Source organism: Struthio camelus, chromosome 2 (assembly GCF_040807025.1).
Source record: "Struthio camelus isolate bStrCam1 chromosome 2, bStrCam1.hap1, whole genome shotgun sequence".
NCBI classification, from domain to species: domain Eukaryota; kingdom Metazoa; phylum Chordata; class Aves; order Struthioniformes; family Struthionidae; genus Struthio; species Struthio camelus.
The window spans coordinates 68,380,855-68,393,351 of record NC_090943.1 but is presented as its reverse complement, the minus strand read 5'-3'; the positions used below and the strand labels follow the sequence as shown (position 1 = coordinate 68,393,351).

Here is a 12,497-nt window from a genome sequence, read left to right as displayed (position 1 = left end):
ATGAACCAGCAAAACAGAAAAAAATAAGAAAAAAAACCCCTGACTTTAAATGGTACCAAGGCCTAAAAATCTTCTTGTAACAAGGCTCTTACTTATATGGCATACTTATGCATGAGATTTTTTATTTTTATTTTATTTTATTGTGTTTAAAGAACAGTGACTACTTACTCTACTACTCACCAATGCTACAGCCAAGGTCACAGTTATATCACTCACTGAATTCAGTGGAAACTCAACACCTTCAGCAGACATGGATTCAAGCTCTTACGCACAGCACAGCTACCAAAGCTGCACCCCAGGAAAGGGACCACAGTGATCCTCCCTGAATTCTGGCGGCACTGGGGTCACCTCTGGTAACATATACATATATAGCATTTCACCCCTGCTGAAAAGCAATCTGTGGGAAGGGAAGTTTTAATTCTTCTTAATCCACTCCTGAATGTCAAATGAGCTCTCAGTAAGACGAAGGCACACATAATACTGTGCTAAGATCACTCAGACGTGACCGACTTCTCTGATATTAGTAGATCATTCTGTCAACTCAGAAGGTCTGTGCCCTGGATCTGATCTGATCCTGGCAAAGACGAATTGCAGGGCCATCCAGCATTTGCATTATGAGGCCACCTGGACACTCAGGTACTGTAAATGCTTGTTAGGTTTCCTTGTTGCTAATCTGCAATACTTGGCTGCACAATCAGCTGGAGGGGGAAGACATCATCCAGCCGAGCTAGATCAACGCTGCCAACATAGCACCTTTAATTAGATTCCAGTCCAAATTTTCTGAGAACATCTATGGCTAATTGCTTCCTAGAAACCTTCTTCTTTCAGCTTTAAAGAGAGAATCTGTCTTCTTTCTTTTTTGTGTGCGTGTATTTGCCTAGTTTTATTGTGGTTCATAGTCTTTTACTTCTGAGTATACACAAGCTATCACCCGAGTAAGTTTATATCACTGCTCAGCTACTAGTATAGAAAATATTTTTTGTGGTAGTGGTTTGGTTTCTTAAATATCCTAACAGGCTGGTATTTGCACAGATCTAATCTTCTAGTTCTTTATATAAAAGTTCCACTTACTACTCAAATCCTGTTTCTCAAAAATTTAGGTTATCTAAACAATCTTTCTCCTTATTTTTGTATGTATTTTTTTTTTACCCCTCTATTTGCTGATTGAGTTTTGGCAGCTAAATATATCAAGCTGACATTTTTAAAGACAGATATATATATATATGTGTGTGTGTATATGTATATATGTATATATAAATATATATGTATATACGTGTGTGTGTATATATATATATGATATCAGTCTGAGAAAATTCAGATGAGCAATCCACCACAATTATGTACTCATTCCTGTCTCTGTTTACTCTCTGTTTACTGCGAGATCATGCAGCAGTAAGGATCCCTTGGTATGCCTGTTCTCCCCTTACTCATAGTTCTTCAAAATACTGAAGTGGCTCTCCCCGTTGCCAACTTGGGTATCCTCATTAGATGAAAACTGCACGTAGTCATCTTGCTCAGTGATGAGTGCTAATTCCCTCCCTTAAATTTCCCACATGACATGCAAGAATCGGGAACGTGAGAAACTTGTTACAGATGCTTGACGTGGCAGTTGTAGCAGACCCGAGAAAGAGATTCGGAGCAATAAAAACAGCTTTCGGAGCATTTTTACCTCTCAAGATGTAGTTCTGATAGTTCTGGTCTGCCTCTGCTCCCACCTTGATCAAGCAAGTCAGACCTTCAGCCACCACAAACTCATGAACCAAGTCCTTGTCATCCTGCCACAAAAGAAAGAGAGAAAAAGCTGTATTACAATTCTGAAAGACAAGGCAATAGGGTATATCATAATGTAAAGCCAAACCTCTAACATTGTCTTTATGTCTTGGGATGATTTAAGTAACTTTTTCTGAAAGATTTCATAGAAAACATTTTAAAATCAGAATGAAATACATCTCTGCAAGGCAAGAAAAACATTTACCTTTAAGTTAGATATGGGAAATTAGTATTAGTAAAACATCTGGTTTTGAATGTCATTTATTTTTCTTTATAAAGGTTTGCAGACTTTCTTCCCTGATACTATAATTTCATCAAAAGCTTCTTTCTTTTCCTAACTAATTCCTATGCTTAAGTGAGCTTTTTTCTGTTTTTTAAATAACACAAATTCAATTAATAGCTTTTCCCCTTAATGTAAAAATACCAGACAATTCCAGCAGTCAATATGCACTAAATGTTACCTTAGAGCAGCCCTGTCTAGCTCCACTTAACATAAAATTTATTTTAAATTGAGTTGGCCTTGCAAACAAGTGACCTACCCCTCATTTATGATATGGATGCAATTTTAAACTACACAAGCTGTATACAATTGGTATTGCTAGTTTCATGTTTACCTTTAACAAGCTACAAAAAGTGGAGGCTTTAGTATCTGTTCAAAAATCTAAGCACAAATACAACAGAACCTGGAAAAGAAAAAGTATCACTGATATATTGATAATTAGTAACAGCACTAACAGCTCAGAGCTGTTGCTGCTATTCTCATTAACGAAGTAGCATGGAGGACCAAGACTAATCATTTGATGGTAAACTCTTAAAGCAACTCACTTTTCGACTGCCAGCCCTTCACTCAGTGCAACCAAGTGACACCGTATCCTATACCAAGGGGCAGAGGGCATCGCTCGGAGCTACGCGCAGGCTGCCGTGCCCAGGGAATGGAGAGGCCGGCATCCGAAGCCTCCCTTCTCACCTTACAAAAGGCTCATGTGGACAAACAAAAAGCTACTAAAAACTTGATTAAGCAGCACTTAATGAATTAGCTACGTAAATTAAGCATGCAAACAATCTAAAATATTTATGGAACGGAACTACTCTGCGGACAAGATCACCATACTTGCTGAATCCCCTTGCTTGATCATTTTTAAATGACTGCTCATATATTTTTTCATGCACAAAAGCATATTAGAGATAGAAGTTTCAGCTTTCCCGGTACTGCAGTTCTGAGGAGCCAAGATTCAGATAGTAGATAAATAGTTTTGTTTACAGTGATTTCTGAATTTGCCACATGCACCAACTTAGAACACTGCCAAGCCAACTAAAGTTAAGTCTCTTTAATAACCTGACGATTCACTTACTGTGAATTTCTTTCAGCCTGACAATTTATTTCTTACAAATTTCTTTCTTTCATTAGAGTTATGTCATATAATTCTTAAAGGCTGATGAAATAGGATACTTGAAAATTGCAAAGTGATCTGGCAGTTCATGAGATATTTAGAAATTATGGGAAATGTATTTTTAATATTGCAGGAGAAAGTGAAGTGAAAGCAAAATTTGTTAAACTAATTTAAATATATTTTATGCATTCATATACATGTATACAAATTTATCACACGATACAAAAAATTTATCCTTTATATAAAAAGGAAGCGTACAAACAACCCCCACGTTTTTCCAAAAATATGTGATAAAACCCGAAAACATAGAAGATAAAATTCCACTGCTATACAGGCTTGCACCTCAAATTTTTTTTTTCCTACTCTTGTTGTTTTATTTTTTGAGGGTGGTGTGTTGTCTTTATATAGATAGAAGGTCTGTTGTACCTTTGGCCAAGCCACCAGCCTAAAGAGCTATCAACCTAAGGAGCGTGTCCTGATGCGTGGGAGGTGCACGGGGAAGAGACGTGGTCAGCCGGAACGTACACACCTCCAGCAGCCCTGTACCAAGCAACGGCCTCTGCAGAGCCATTCCTAGCCACCGTCATTGAGATGACCGAGTTCTAAACCTCCAGCTATTTACCTCGCGTTAACTCGTGCGGCAAGCGTTGCCAAACGACACACAGCAAACTTCCAGCACAACATTTTACAACAACTGGAGGCCCGTAAAAATAAGCTGCAATAAGAAAAGGACCCCAGATAAAATGACTCCCAATGATCAAAGCCACACCTTAGGTTTGCCTCCCCCTCCCCCCCCCCAAACTTGAGGTACTTGACTTAAAAGCAAGTAGCTACAAGTAAGCACATAAATAAATGTGCGTGCATGTAACCCTGAATAACAACCTATGTTCAGCTCCCCCAGTAAGATGGAAATTGTCCTGTAGCAGCTCTGAGAAGCAGAACCAGACCCAGGGGGCCCCACAGGAGATTGCTCCTTGACCACCTCAAGAGCCACGCAACTGCCCCCTCCCATGTCACCCTTCATACAAGCCATTTTTACTCAAAGAAACTTGAGTGATCTCTGATTCTTTGAGAATTTTGAAACTTGTTTCTCCTAAAACTCTAAAAAGAGGAACAAATCCCTGCAATTTGTCAGCTAAGCTTAAAGTAAAGTTTATTCACAGTTCAGATAAACTCAGTCTATACACTAGAGCAATTCACAAGGAGCTTGCATGCCATTCCCAGTGCCTAGGAAGTGAGTTAATTTGTATGCCAAGGTCTACAGATATGAGTTTTGTGCCACTGAACTAAACAGAAAAGGTGCCAGGTTTCCTCTACATGGAGCGGGCAGGGCAGGAGCAAGGGAGGAAAAACATGGAAGTGTGCAGAAGTGAGAGAATTTAGCAAGAAGTAACACAGTACAGAGTCTAAAGGCTGTGGGAAAGACGACCTAGTTTTTCCAGAAACATGATGACAAACGTTATCTATTTTATTGGACAATAGGTGAGTCTCTAATTAAAGAGAAACAAGAAATATAACAATATTAATTACTGAGTGGGATTATAACCACAGTCACTGCTTCAGCTGGTGACAGCTCCCTAGCTCAGAGCATATTTATTGGTACATTGGTAAAAGTCTTGATCTTACATCAACTTCTGAAAAGTACATTTGCAATTTCCTTGAGTTGAGAAAGAAATTGGTTCTGGTTTGACTCAAGATCAAACACCAAGATTGTAAAAACAGATAAAAAGACCAAAAACTGTGGTCTACAGGTTCTGAGCTTTGTTGGTAGACCTAACGTGGTCATTTTGGAAAAAAGAGGGGTTGATTAAGCAATACTGCAAAAATTATCCCTATGCTAGAGAAGTTAACAGTAGTCTAGCTCCAGTAAACTTCAGCTCAGACCCAAGAAAGGAGGAAAATTTTCAACAGCACATAGTGATTAAGAGCTGTTGACATTCAGTGAAAGATAAAAACAGAAATACCCTTTATAACTCTAAAATAATCTCCTAACTGTTTAACAGTGAATGCACATTAGAATATCATCGGGGGAAAATTTAGCATTTAATTCACAAAATGCATCATGCTGAAGATCTGTTTTACTTTTTTTGGAATTTTATTATTAAACAAGCTCCTTTAAAATGAAAATTGTGAAATCTGCCTTCTGGAACTTTCTCAAAGCAGCTGAAGGAATAAACTGCTATAGCATAGCCATCCTTGACTGAAATAAGATATATTGCAGCGGAACGGCAGAGGAAATGAAGGGGTTGAGGGACTTTAACCAGACTACTTTTGAAAAGCACTGAATAAACAAATCAAACTTGAATTAAAAAAGGCTTTTAAGGTACTTCTCCCGTCCCAAATAAAAGGGAGAAAGAAGGTGTAATGAAGGCAGAGCACAAACACATCATGCGCTAGATATAAATTTGAGCTCAGCGCGTTATCTATTCCATCATGTACACGCGGGGCGAGGGGAGGAACCAACATCTGGAAAGCGCAAAGGAAGATGAAAGGACTCCAGACCCATATACTCCAAATTGAGAGGAGACTGTTTACATCCATTTTGTTCCAGGGTAATCTTTTCAGACCCATTAACTCACTGACTTGCCAAGTGTGATGACCTCAAGAGTCAAGGCTATTCCCTGGCAGCGGCACGAAGTTCGGGTTTCCAGCAGGAGCGCATTCATTGCGCAGGGTATATGGCGTGTGGGACAGCGGCGTGCCCAAGCAGCCGCCGTGCGCCAGTGATAACGGTTAGAGGGAGGGAGGGAAAGGTTGCCATTGGGTATGGAAGTGGACTCCTCCGCTAATATCGCCAAGATTTATGACCCCTTAATCAGCAGGCATTAAAGCAATGATGAGAAAAGGAACAAAACACGGTCAAAGCTCTATAAGCTTCCTCCTAAGCTCCTACAACCATAAAGATTGTGCAGTGACACAAACACTAGCTACTTAAGGGCTTTCTGAAAAGATACTGGTGGCCTTGTCAGCTAACTGTATTTTAACCATCCATTCATAGCTTTGGAAGAGATAACATCTTTTCCTTTGCTTTGGCACTCCAGAGGGAAGAAAAAATAACAAGATAAAGCATATGTGCAGGTTGCTTTTTAACAGACCTCTATTTTAGTACAATAAGTAACAAAAAAACCGTGAAAATATTCATACTAGTGAGTTTAAAAAGCTTGCTCATCAGGCCAGTGGCTGACAAAAGCACAAATCATCCTTTTACCTGCATAACTCAGTCTAGCTATAAAAAAAGACAACAAACCCCGTGATTAAGCTCCCTACGGTATGTGCATACACCAATAATGCACAAAGAAGTGTAGCCAAGAATCCCTGCTGTCCTACTAGGTGTGTTTCTGCACCCCATGCAATGTATTCGTTCACGCAGGCTTGTGGGGTATCATCTGGAGATGGAGACTGAAGGGTTTTTTCCAAGGAATAGCACTTTCCGAGTGCAAGAAATGCACTCCAAGAACGCATCTTATCTAAGGTGTGGTTTACACATGTGAAGATAAATTGTTTACAAACGGTTAAACGTAAATCTTTCTGAAGCCTGCCATATGTTTGAAAACTTCCCCCCAAGGCATGATTATTTTCCTGTCATCAGAAAGCTCCTCTCTTTTTAAGAAGAATCAAGGTTGTGGAACACAAATTTCTCAAGGGGAGAGGCTTTTTCTTTTTTCTGATAATTTTCTAATAGTTTTTTTCCATAGCTTTAACAAATACTTGGAATATAGCTTTCACCAGTGTTTAAGTAGTTGGGGAAACAGGACTAGTAACTCAATAGTCACATTTGGATATCCACCTACATATTTTTCATGTGGCTAACAGCTGTGCAATGTACCGTCTTTCCAATGAATCCTAGCAAGAGGCTTGTCTATAATATTTCCACAAAGAGAACCTCATTTTAATTTTTTTTTCCTTTTGTCCTATGAGCTATCCCATTGGTTTTGGCTGCTCGAGCTTTGTCATGTTTAATCTTATTCTATACATCTCTCTCCTGTTTCTGTTACAAAGTTACATGTTGCACACTTTATAAGGTTCATGTGTTTAATTCAGGAACCATGGGGTTTCCCAGCCTGTATTATCCACATGACACGCTATTTAATAAGCAAGCAATCACATTCCTTACTAAGTTATCCAAATGCAAAAGTTGCAATAATCCAGTTTAAAAGTGACAACAGCACGGGCAGCAAGGGTACTGGCCACATCCACAGAGATCATCTCGCTAAACACAAATCGTAGGGGAGAGGGAAGGGGTCGACTACTGGCCTACAGGAGGGGACTCCATCCATGCTCTGAACCATAGTGATTGATGCACTTCAAATCAGAGTAAGAGCTTTCACTCCCTGTCCTGTCATTCCATAAGAGCCCTATTAAGAGACGGAAACTCCAATTTGATTTTTGGTCCAGCTGTGATTTTGTCTTCAGACAAAAAATCATAACTTCACAAGGATACACTGCATTCATGTCTTAATGTCACAACAATTCACATGATCATTTGACAAAGCGCAAAATTAATCCTGCCAATTCATCATATAGGGTAGCATAAGATGGGAAATTTAAACCCCCTCTGACTGCAACCTGAAAAGCAGCCTCTTCTGCAGTTTGAAATCTTTTGGGGCGAGATGGTGGCACCGTACCAATAGTGCAGGAAGGGCTCATTCAGATGCTGAGTGGCTCCAGAAGTCAAAATCTGCTACTTTTTAAGAGAGGTAGCTAGGAAATATTCATTCACAGCTATGCCCCATCAATAGTATGTTGAAAAAGTGCACTGTCCAGTCTTTATGTCAATATATAAAAAGCAATCTCTCCTCGAAAACCCCTCTTCCTCAGAATCCCGCTACCAGGAGTACACGCTGAAACAGAAACCCTGGATGATTCTGCTCACGTGGAAAAAATAAAATAGCAAGGAAAATATATATATGGATCACTAAAATGCCAGCCCACTCACAGAAACTCCTTTTCAAAATATAATTGATGGGCACTCTTTTTAGAAGTGAAAAGACATTCCCCAACCCCCCTTTCTTTTTTCTCTCCTGCAAAGTCAAGATAGGATCACAAAGTTCAGCTAGGCTTAGGAGGATTAAGGGCTGGGGATTAGGCTTTATTCATTTGGGGATGTAAATTAGCTGCAGAGGGACAGCAGCTGACTGGGGAGGAAAGGGAGGAAGGAGGCAGGTCAAAGAGCAAAGCATGTGCAACTCCAGGCTTTGGTGGGTATAAATCTCAAATGACAGCGCATCTGCTTTGTACAACGAGAGTGTAAAATGCAGCACCATTTCCCAATATACTTAAAAAGGCCCCTCCGCTAGCCAGCAGATAAAGGCAGAATGATAGAATCTGGGTTTCCAGTCGTTAACAGTATCGATGATGGTCCAGGTCCTCTGGTCTGCCTTATCTGCCCCCTTGTATTCCCAGTAGTGCAAAGGGAATAGGAAACTGACTTTTCTTAAGCATTCCTCCAGTTCTGGCAAACATATGGAAAATCACCATAGCTGGCTCCTAACCTTACTGCCCTTAGCACTACATCGGAGCACACGGCTGTGACCACAATGTACTTCCGTTATCTGAGAGACTCGATGCCTGCAGGTTGCGGATATAATTCAAAACATTTACACAATGCTCTGCCCCAGGAGCAATGCAAAAGCAACAGCCAGTTCCTCTTTCAGCCGCATAGCTAGCAATGGGACCCCAGAGTCTACATTTGATATATACCACAATAACGTCTCCACAAGAGTTAATATTTATAACTGTTGCTACCTACCTTCGGTGTGTGTCACATCTGCTAAAGTTACCAGCAAAATAATTATTCACATCGATGAGACTACAATGATGTAGTAATAGAAGAGTTATGCTGTGCCGTATTGGAAACAAATCCCAGGCCATTTCTGGAGTCCAGCTTTTTCATTGGCTAAGCAACAGGTTGCATTTTATAGATCAAGATTGGCTAGCAATGTTTGCAGTTAGAAAAATCTCATTTTGGCTTGAAAACTGAACAAACACAGTCAGGAAGTGATTGAAGCAGCATGGACCGCCAAGATATAATTTATAGTTACTTTCCCACACTTCAAACTATAGTTCTGTTCTTTGGACTCCAAAATTAAAATACTCGATTGCAAATCCAGAAGTGTCTGATAATACCTAGCTCAATTGTCACTGTTTATTTCAGTGCATTTTAAGAGCCATGCCACCTACAGCAAACAAATCCAGAAGAAAATCATCCCAAGTGCACACGCGTGCACACACACACATATTTATATATACACAAGTATTCGCAAGTCCTATGAGCCCTTCAGGATCACACTGCTGTTTCAACCTAAGTTATTTAAGCAGCTACAAAACTGAATTCTGAGTACGGATGAGATGAGACAGTCATTAAAGCAGTCATATCTCACATTAATCCATTTAACGTCTGCTCTGCTTTGAGTCAGAGCACCGATTGTGGAACACAAACCAAACGCAGCTCTTGGGTAGCGGGGAGGAGCACTTTCGCAGTCACAAAGCACCCATCTCCCAAAGATGAAGTATTTTCACTCTCTGATGCTGAGCAGCTGTTCTCAGAAAATATTCCAAGATAAGGACACTAGGCAGCCTCAGTTTTCTTCCTCCCCGCAACCTTTCCCCCAACTCCCCCTCAGCACCAAAGCTAGAAGAAGAGTCCCTAGAGAAAGAAGGGATGTCCCTGGACTGGGATGTCCCAAAACCACAATCAGCTGCTGGAGGTAACTGAGGCAGCAGCAGCAGCATTTTGGTGGTGACGAGCTTGACAGAAATGAAGTATAAGTTTATCTCTCAGCAGAAGCTCCTTCCAGTTGCCATCTCTACTGGGTGCCAATGCACTTCAGTCACCATACTGCCCTCACGTGCTGTCCCGCAGCTTTTGCTCCTCAGCTCATTACATGTACACATCTGGGTAGAAGCGTGGCCATAATTTGTCATATAGAAATCACTGCTCCCCTTTTTTCCTATTCTTGCATCTATTCACATGGAACATTTTATAATAGCACACACCAAGATGACCACCTCCACCCCTTTCCTTTCCACGGGGGTAATTATAGAGGTTAAGTAACCTGTAAAGCAAAGTTTGGCTTCTAGCAATGATCACAAGAAAATTCATCCTCAGATTTTACTTCTCTTGCATATCATTGCAATGAGCTGGTTGCCTAAGTATCAAACACCAAACACTAACAATATTTTTCCAGTCTTCTAAGCATCTCCAGAGAACATCGGATGCCATTCAAATATTAAAAGGTCAATTTTATTTCTTTCCAACGTTAAAACATTTGAAGTATAGAGCAAACTACTTCTAACTATGCACCTCCATCTTTGCTTAAACAAGAAGGTCTTGAAATCTTCCTAGAAGTACAATGTTTGATAAACAGCCATTAATCCCCTATACTCTCCCTTCTCAAACACTCTCACTCCAGGAAATAAATATTCTGCTGTTTAACAAGAACAGCAATAGTCACAGTTTGTATTGCACTACAAAAATACCAGCAAAACAAATACAGCATTTGTTGGTGTTGCCTGTTAGCAAAGTAAAGAAGTTACAATAGCACTTGCTATTTTGCACTTCCCCTACACTGGTGCACACCTCAAACGGTATGCGCTTTTACAGTTTCTTTCAAATAAAGCAAGTAATTTGAATAGTTGAAAGAGTACATGGACAAAACTAGTCTTAACAGTTAATGTAACTTCCCAAAATAAAATATGTGAAAACTAAATCAAAGACTCAATACCTTAAAACAACTGTGCAGTTGTTTTATTACAGATAGGATTGCTTCATACTTCAGGATATTAAGCAGTAGTCTGAGAGATCTTTGGATTTGTTCATCTGTCTGAATTTTTTTAAATATATAAAACCTGAAATCAGAGATTTGTATGAATACCTTTTCAGTAACACAAAGACTTCGCAAAGAATGATACCTTAGAAATGAAAGATATTCAGACAGCTAAGATATCTAGAGTCACCCAGGTAGCTATTCCAGTATCATACGGAAAAAAAAAAAAAGCCTCAAGTCAGTCACAGATAAGAATCAAAACCAGCTTTTAGATTTGTTGAGATTTCTCTGAGTCAAATCAGGATTCCGTGGTGCCCAGCGACAGGACAAGAGGCAACGGGCACAAACTGAACCACAGGCAGTTCCATCTGAACCTGAGGAAAAACTTCTTGACTGTGAGGGTGACAGAGCATTGGAACAGGTTGCCCAGAAAGGTTGGGGAGTCTCCTTCCCTGGAGATATTCAAAAGCCGTCTGGACACGATCCTGGGCAATATGCTCTAGAGGTCCCTGCTTGAGCAGGGGGGTTGGACTAGATGATCTCCAGAGGTCCCTTCCAACCGAAACCATTCTGTGATTCTGTGATTTGACACGTTTCAGGTAAATTTAGATGATTGAGTTCCAGTCAACAACAACAGAAAAAAAGTAGTGTAAGCAGGTATACAATAAATATTGCATACACTTATGAAAAAGATTAAAAACTTCAAATCTTTCTTAGTAATCTCTTAAATTTATCCTTTTATCAACAAGGCCTAAAAGGAAAGAGTAATCTAAGAAATTAGTTTTACTTAACTGGAAAAGATTTCTTCGTAAAAAAGGAAAAAAAAAAAAAGATCTGAAAACTTTCTTTCAACTCATACTTGTATTACTTTCTGAAGGTCCAGTATGCCATTTATCATCACCCATTTCCCATTAATTCATTTCTTTTTCTTTCTTAGTGAGATGTGGCTCATTTGTTTATGAATCAAGAATTGGCCCACTAAGACTTTGGATTTCTCTCCATCTAGAGTTTTCTTTCTTTTGGATACATTAAAAAAAATCCTAAAAAACAACATAAAAGAAATCAGCCTACAGTCTCTCAAGTTCAAACTTAAATTTAAGGAATCCCTGCCGAAGACACATATTGGCACTTACACATATGAAAGAAAACAGAAGATTGCACTGCAGCCTTCTAAGATGAAAACGGACATGTCTTCAGTGGATGTAACTGAGCTCCCCAAAGAATTACTCATCCTAAATTGACTTTAAAAATTAAAATTTAGAAAGGGAAGAGGGCTTAGTCTGAACAGCAAAGTCCCTCCCATACCACCTTTGTTTTTAGCAGATATTTTAACATCAGGTTCTTTAGTTACCAGAACCAAATTACTGTGAGCTTGCGCTCTAGGATATTCTCCAAGAAAATACTTTTCCCTCTTTTTTCTGAATGTGATGTTTTCTTTCTTCAGTTCCTGACTTTGGTTATCAACTTCTTCACTTTCACGTTAGCTGCTCTTTTCTGGTATGAGATGAGGGAACTTGCGGGTAGGAAATCACCTTACTGCAACACTAAAACACTTGCTTTTTGGTGCACT

General features: G+C 39.6%; 1 protein-coding gene and 1 long non-coding RNA gene across 10 annotated transcripts in view; one reads left to right on the top strand and one right to left on the bottom strand.

Moving 5' to 3' along the window:
• Positions 1 to 12,497, bottom strand: part of FHOD3 (formin homology 2 domain containing 3) — a 414,657-nt gene that overhangs the window by 201,989 nt on the left and 200,171 nt on the right. For all 9 annotated transcript variants that reach the window (XM_068936172.1, XM_068936173.1, XM_068936165.1 and 6 more), the window contains one exon: positions 1,670 to 1,775. In XM_068936172.1, coding sequence (XP_068792273.1) covers positions 1,670 to 1,775 — 106 coding nt within the window. The remainder of the gene's footprint in view (positions 1 to 1,669; positions 1,776 to 12,497) is intronic.
• LOC138066380 (uncharacterized) overlaps positions 1 to 12,497 on the top strand; it is a 37,919-nt gene that overhangs the window by 24,498 nt on the left and 924 nt on the right. The window lies entirely within an intron of this gene.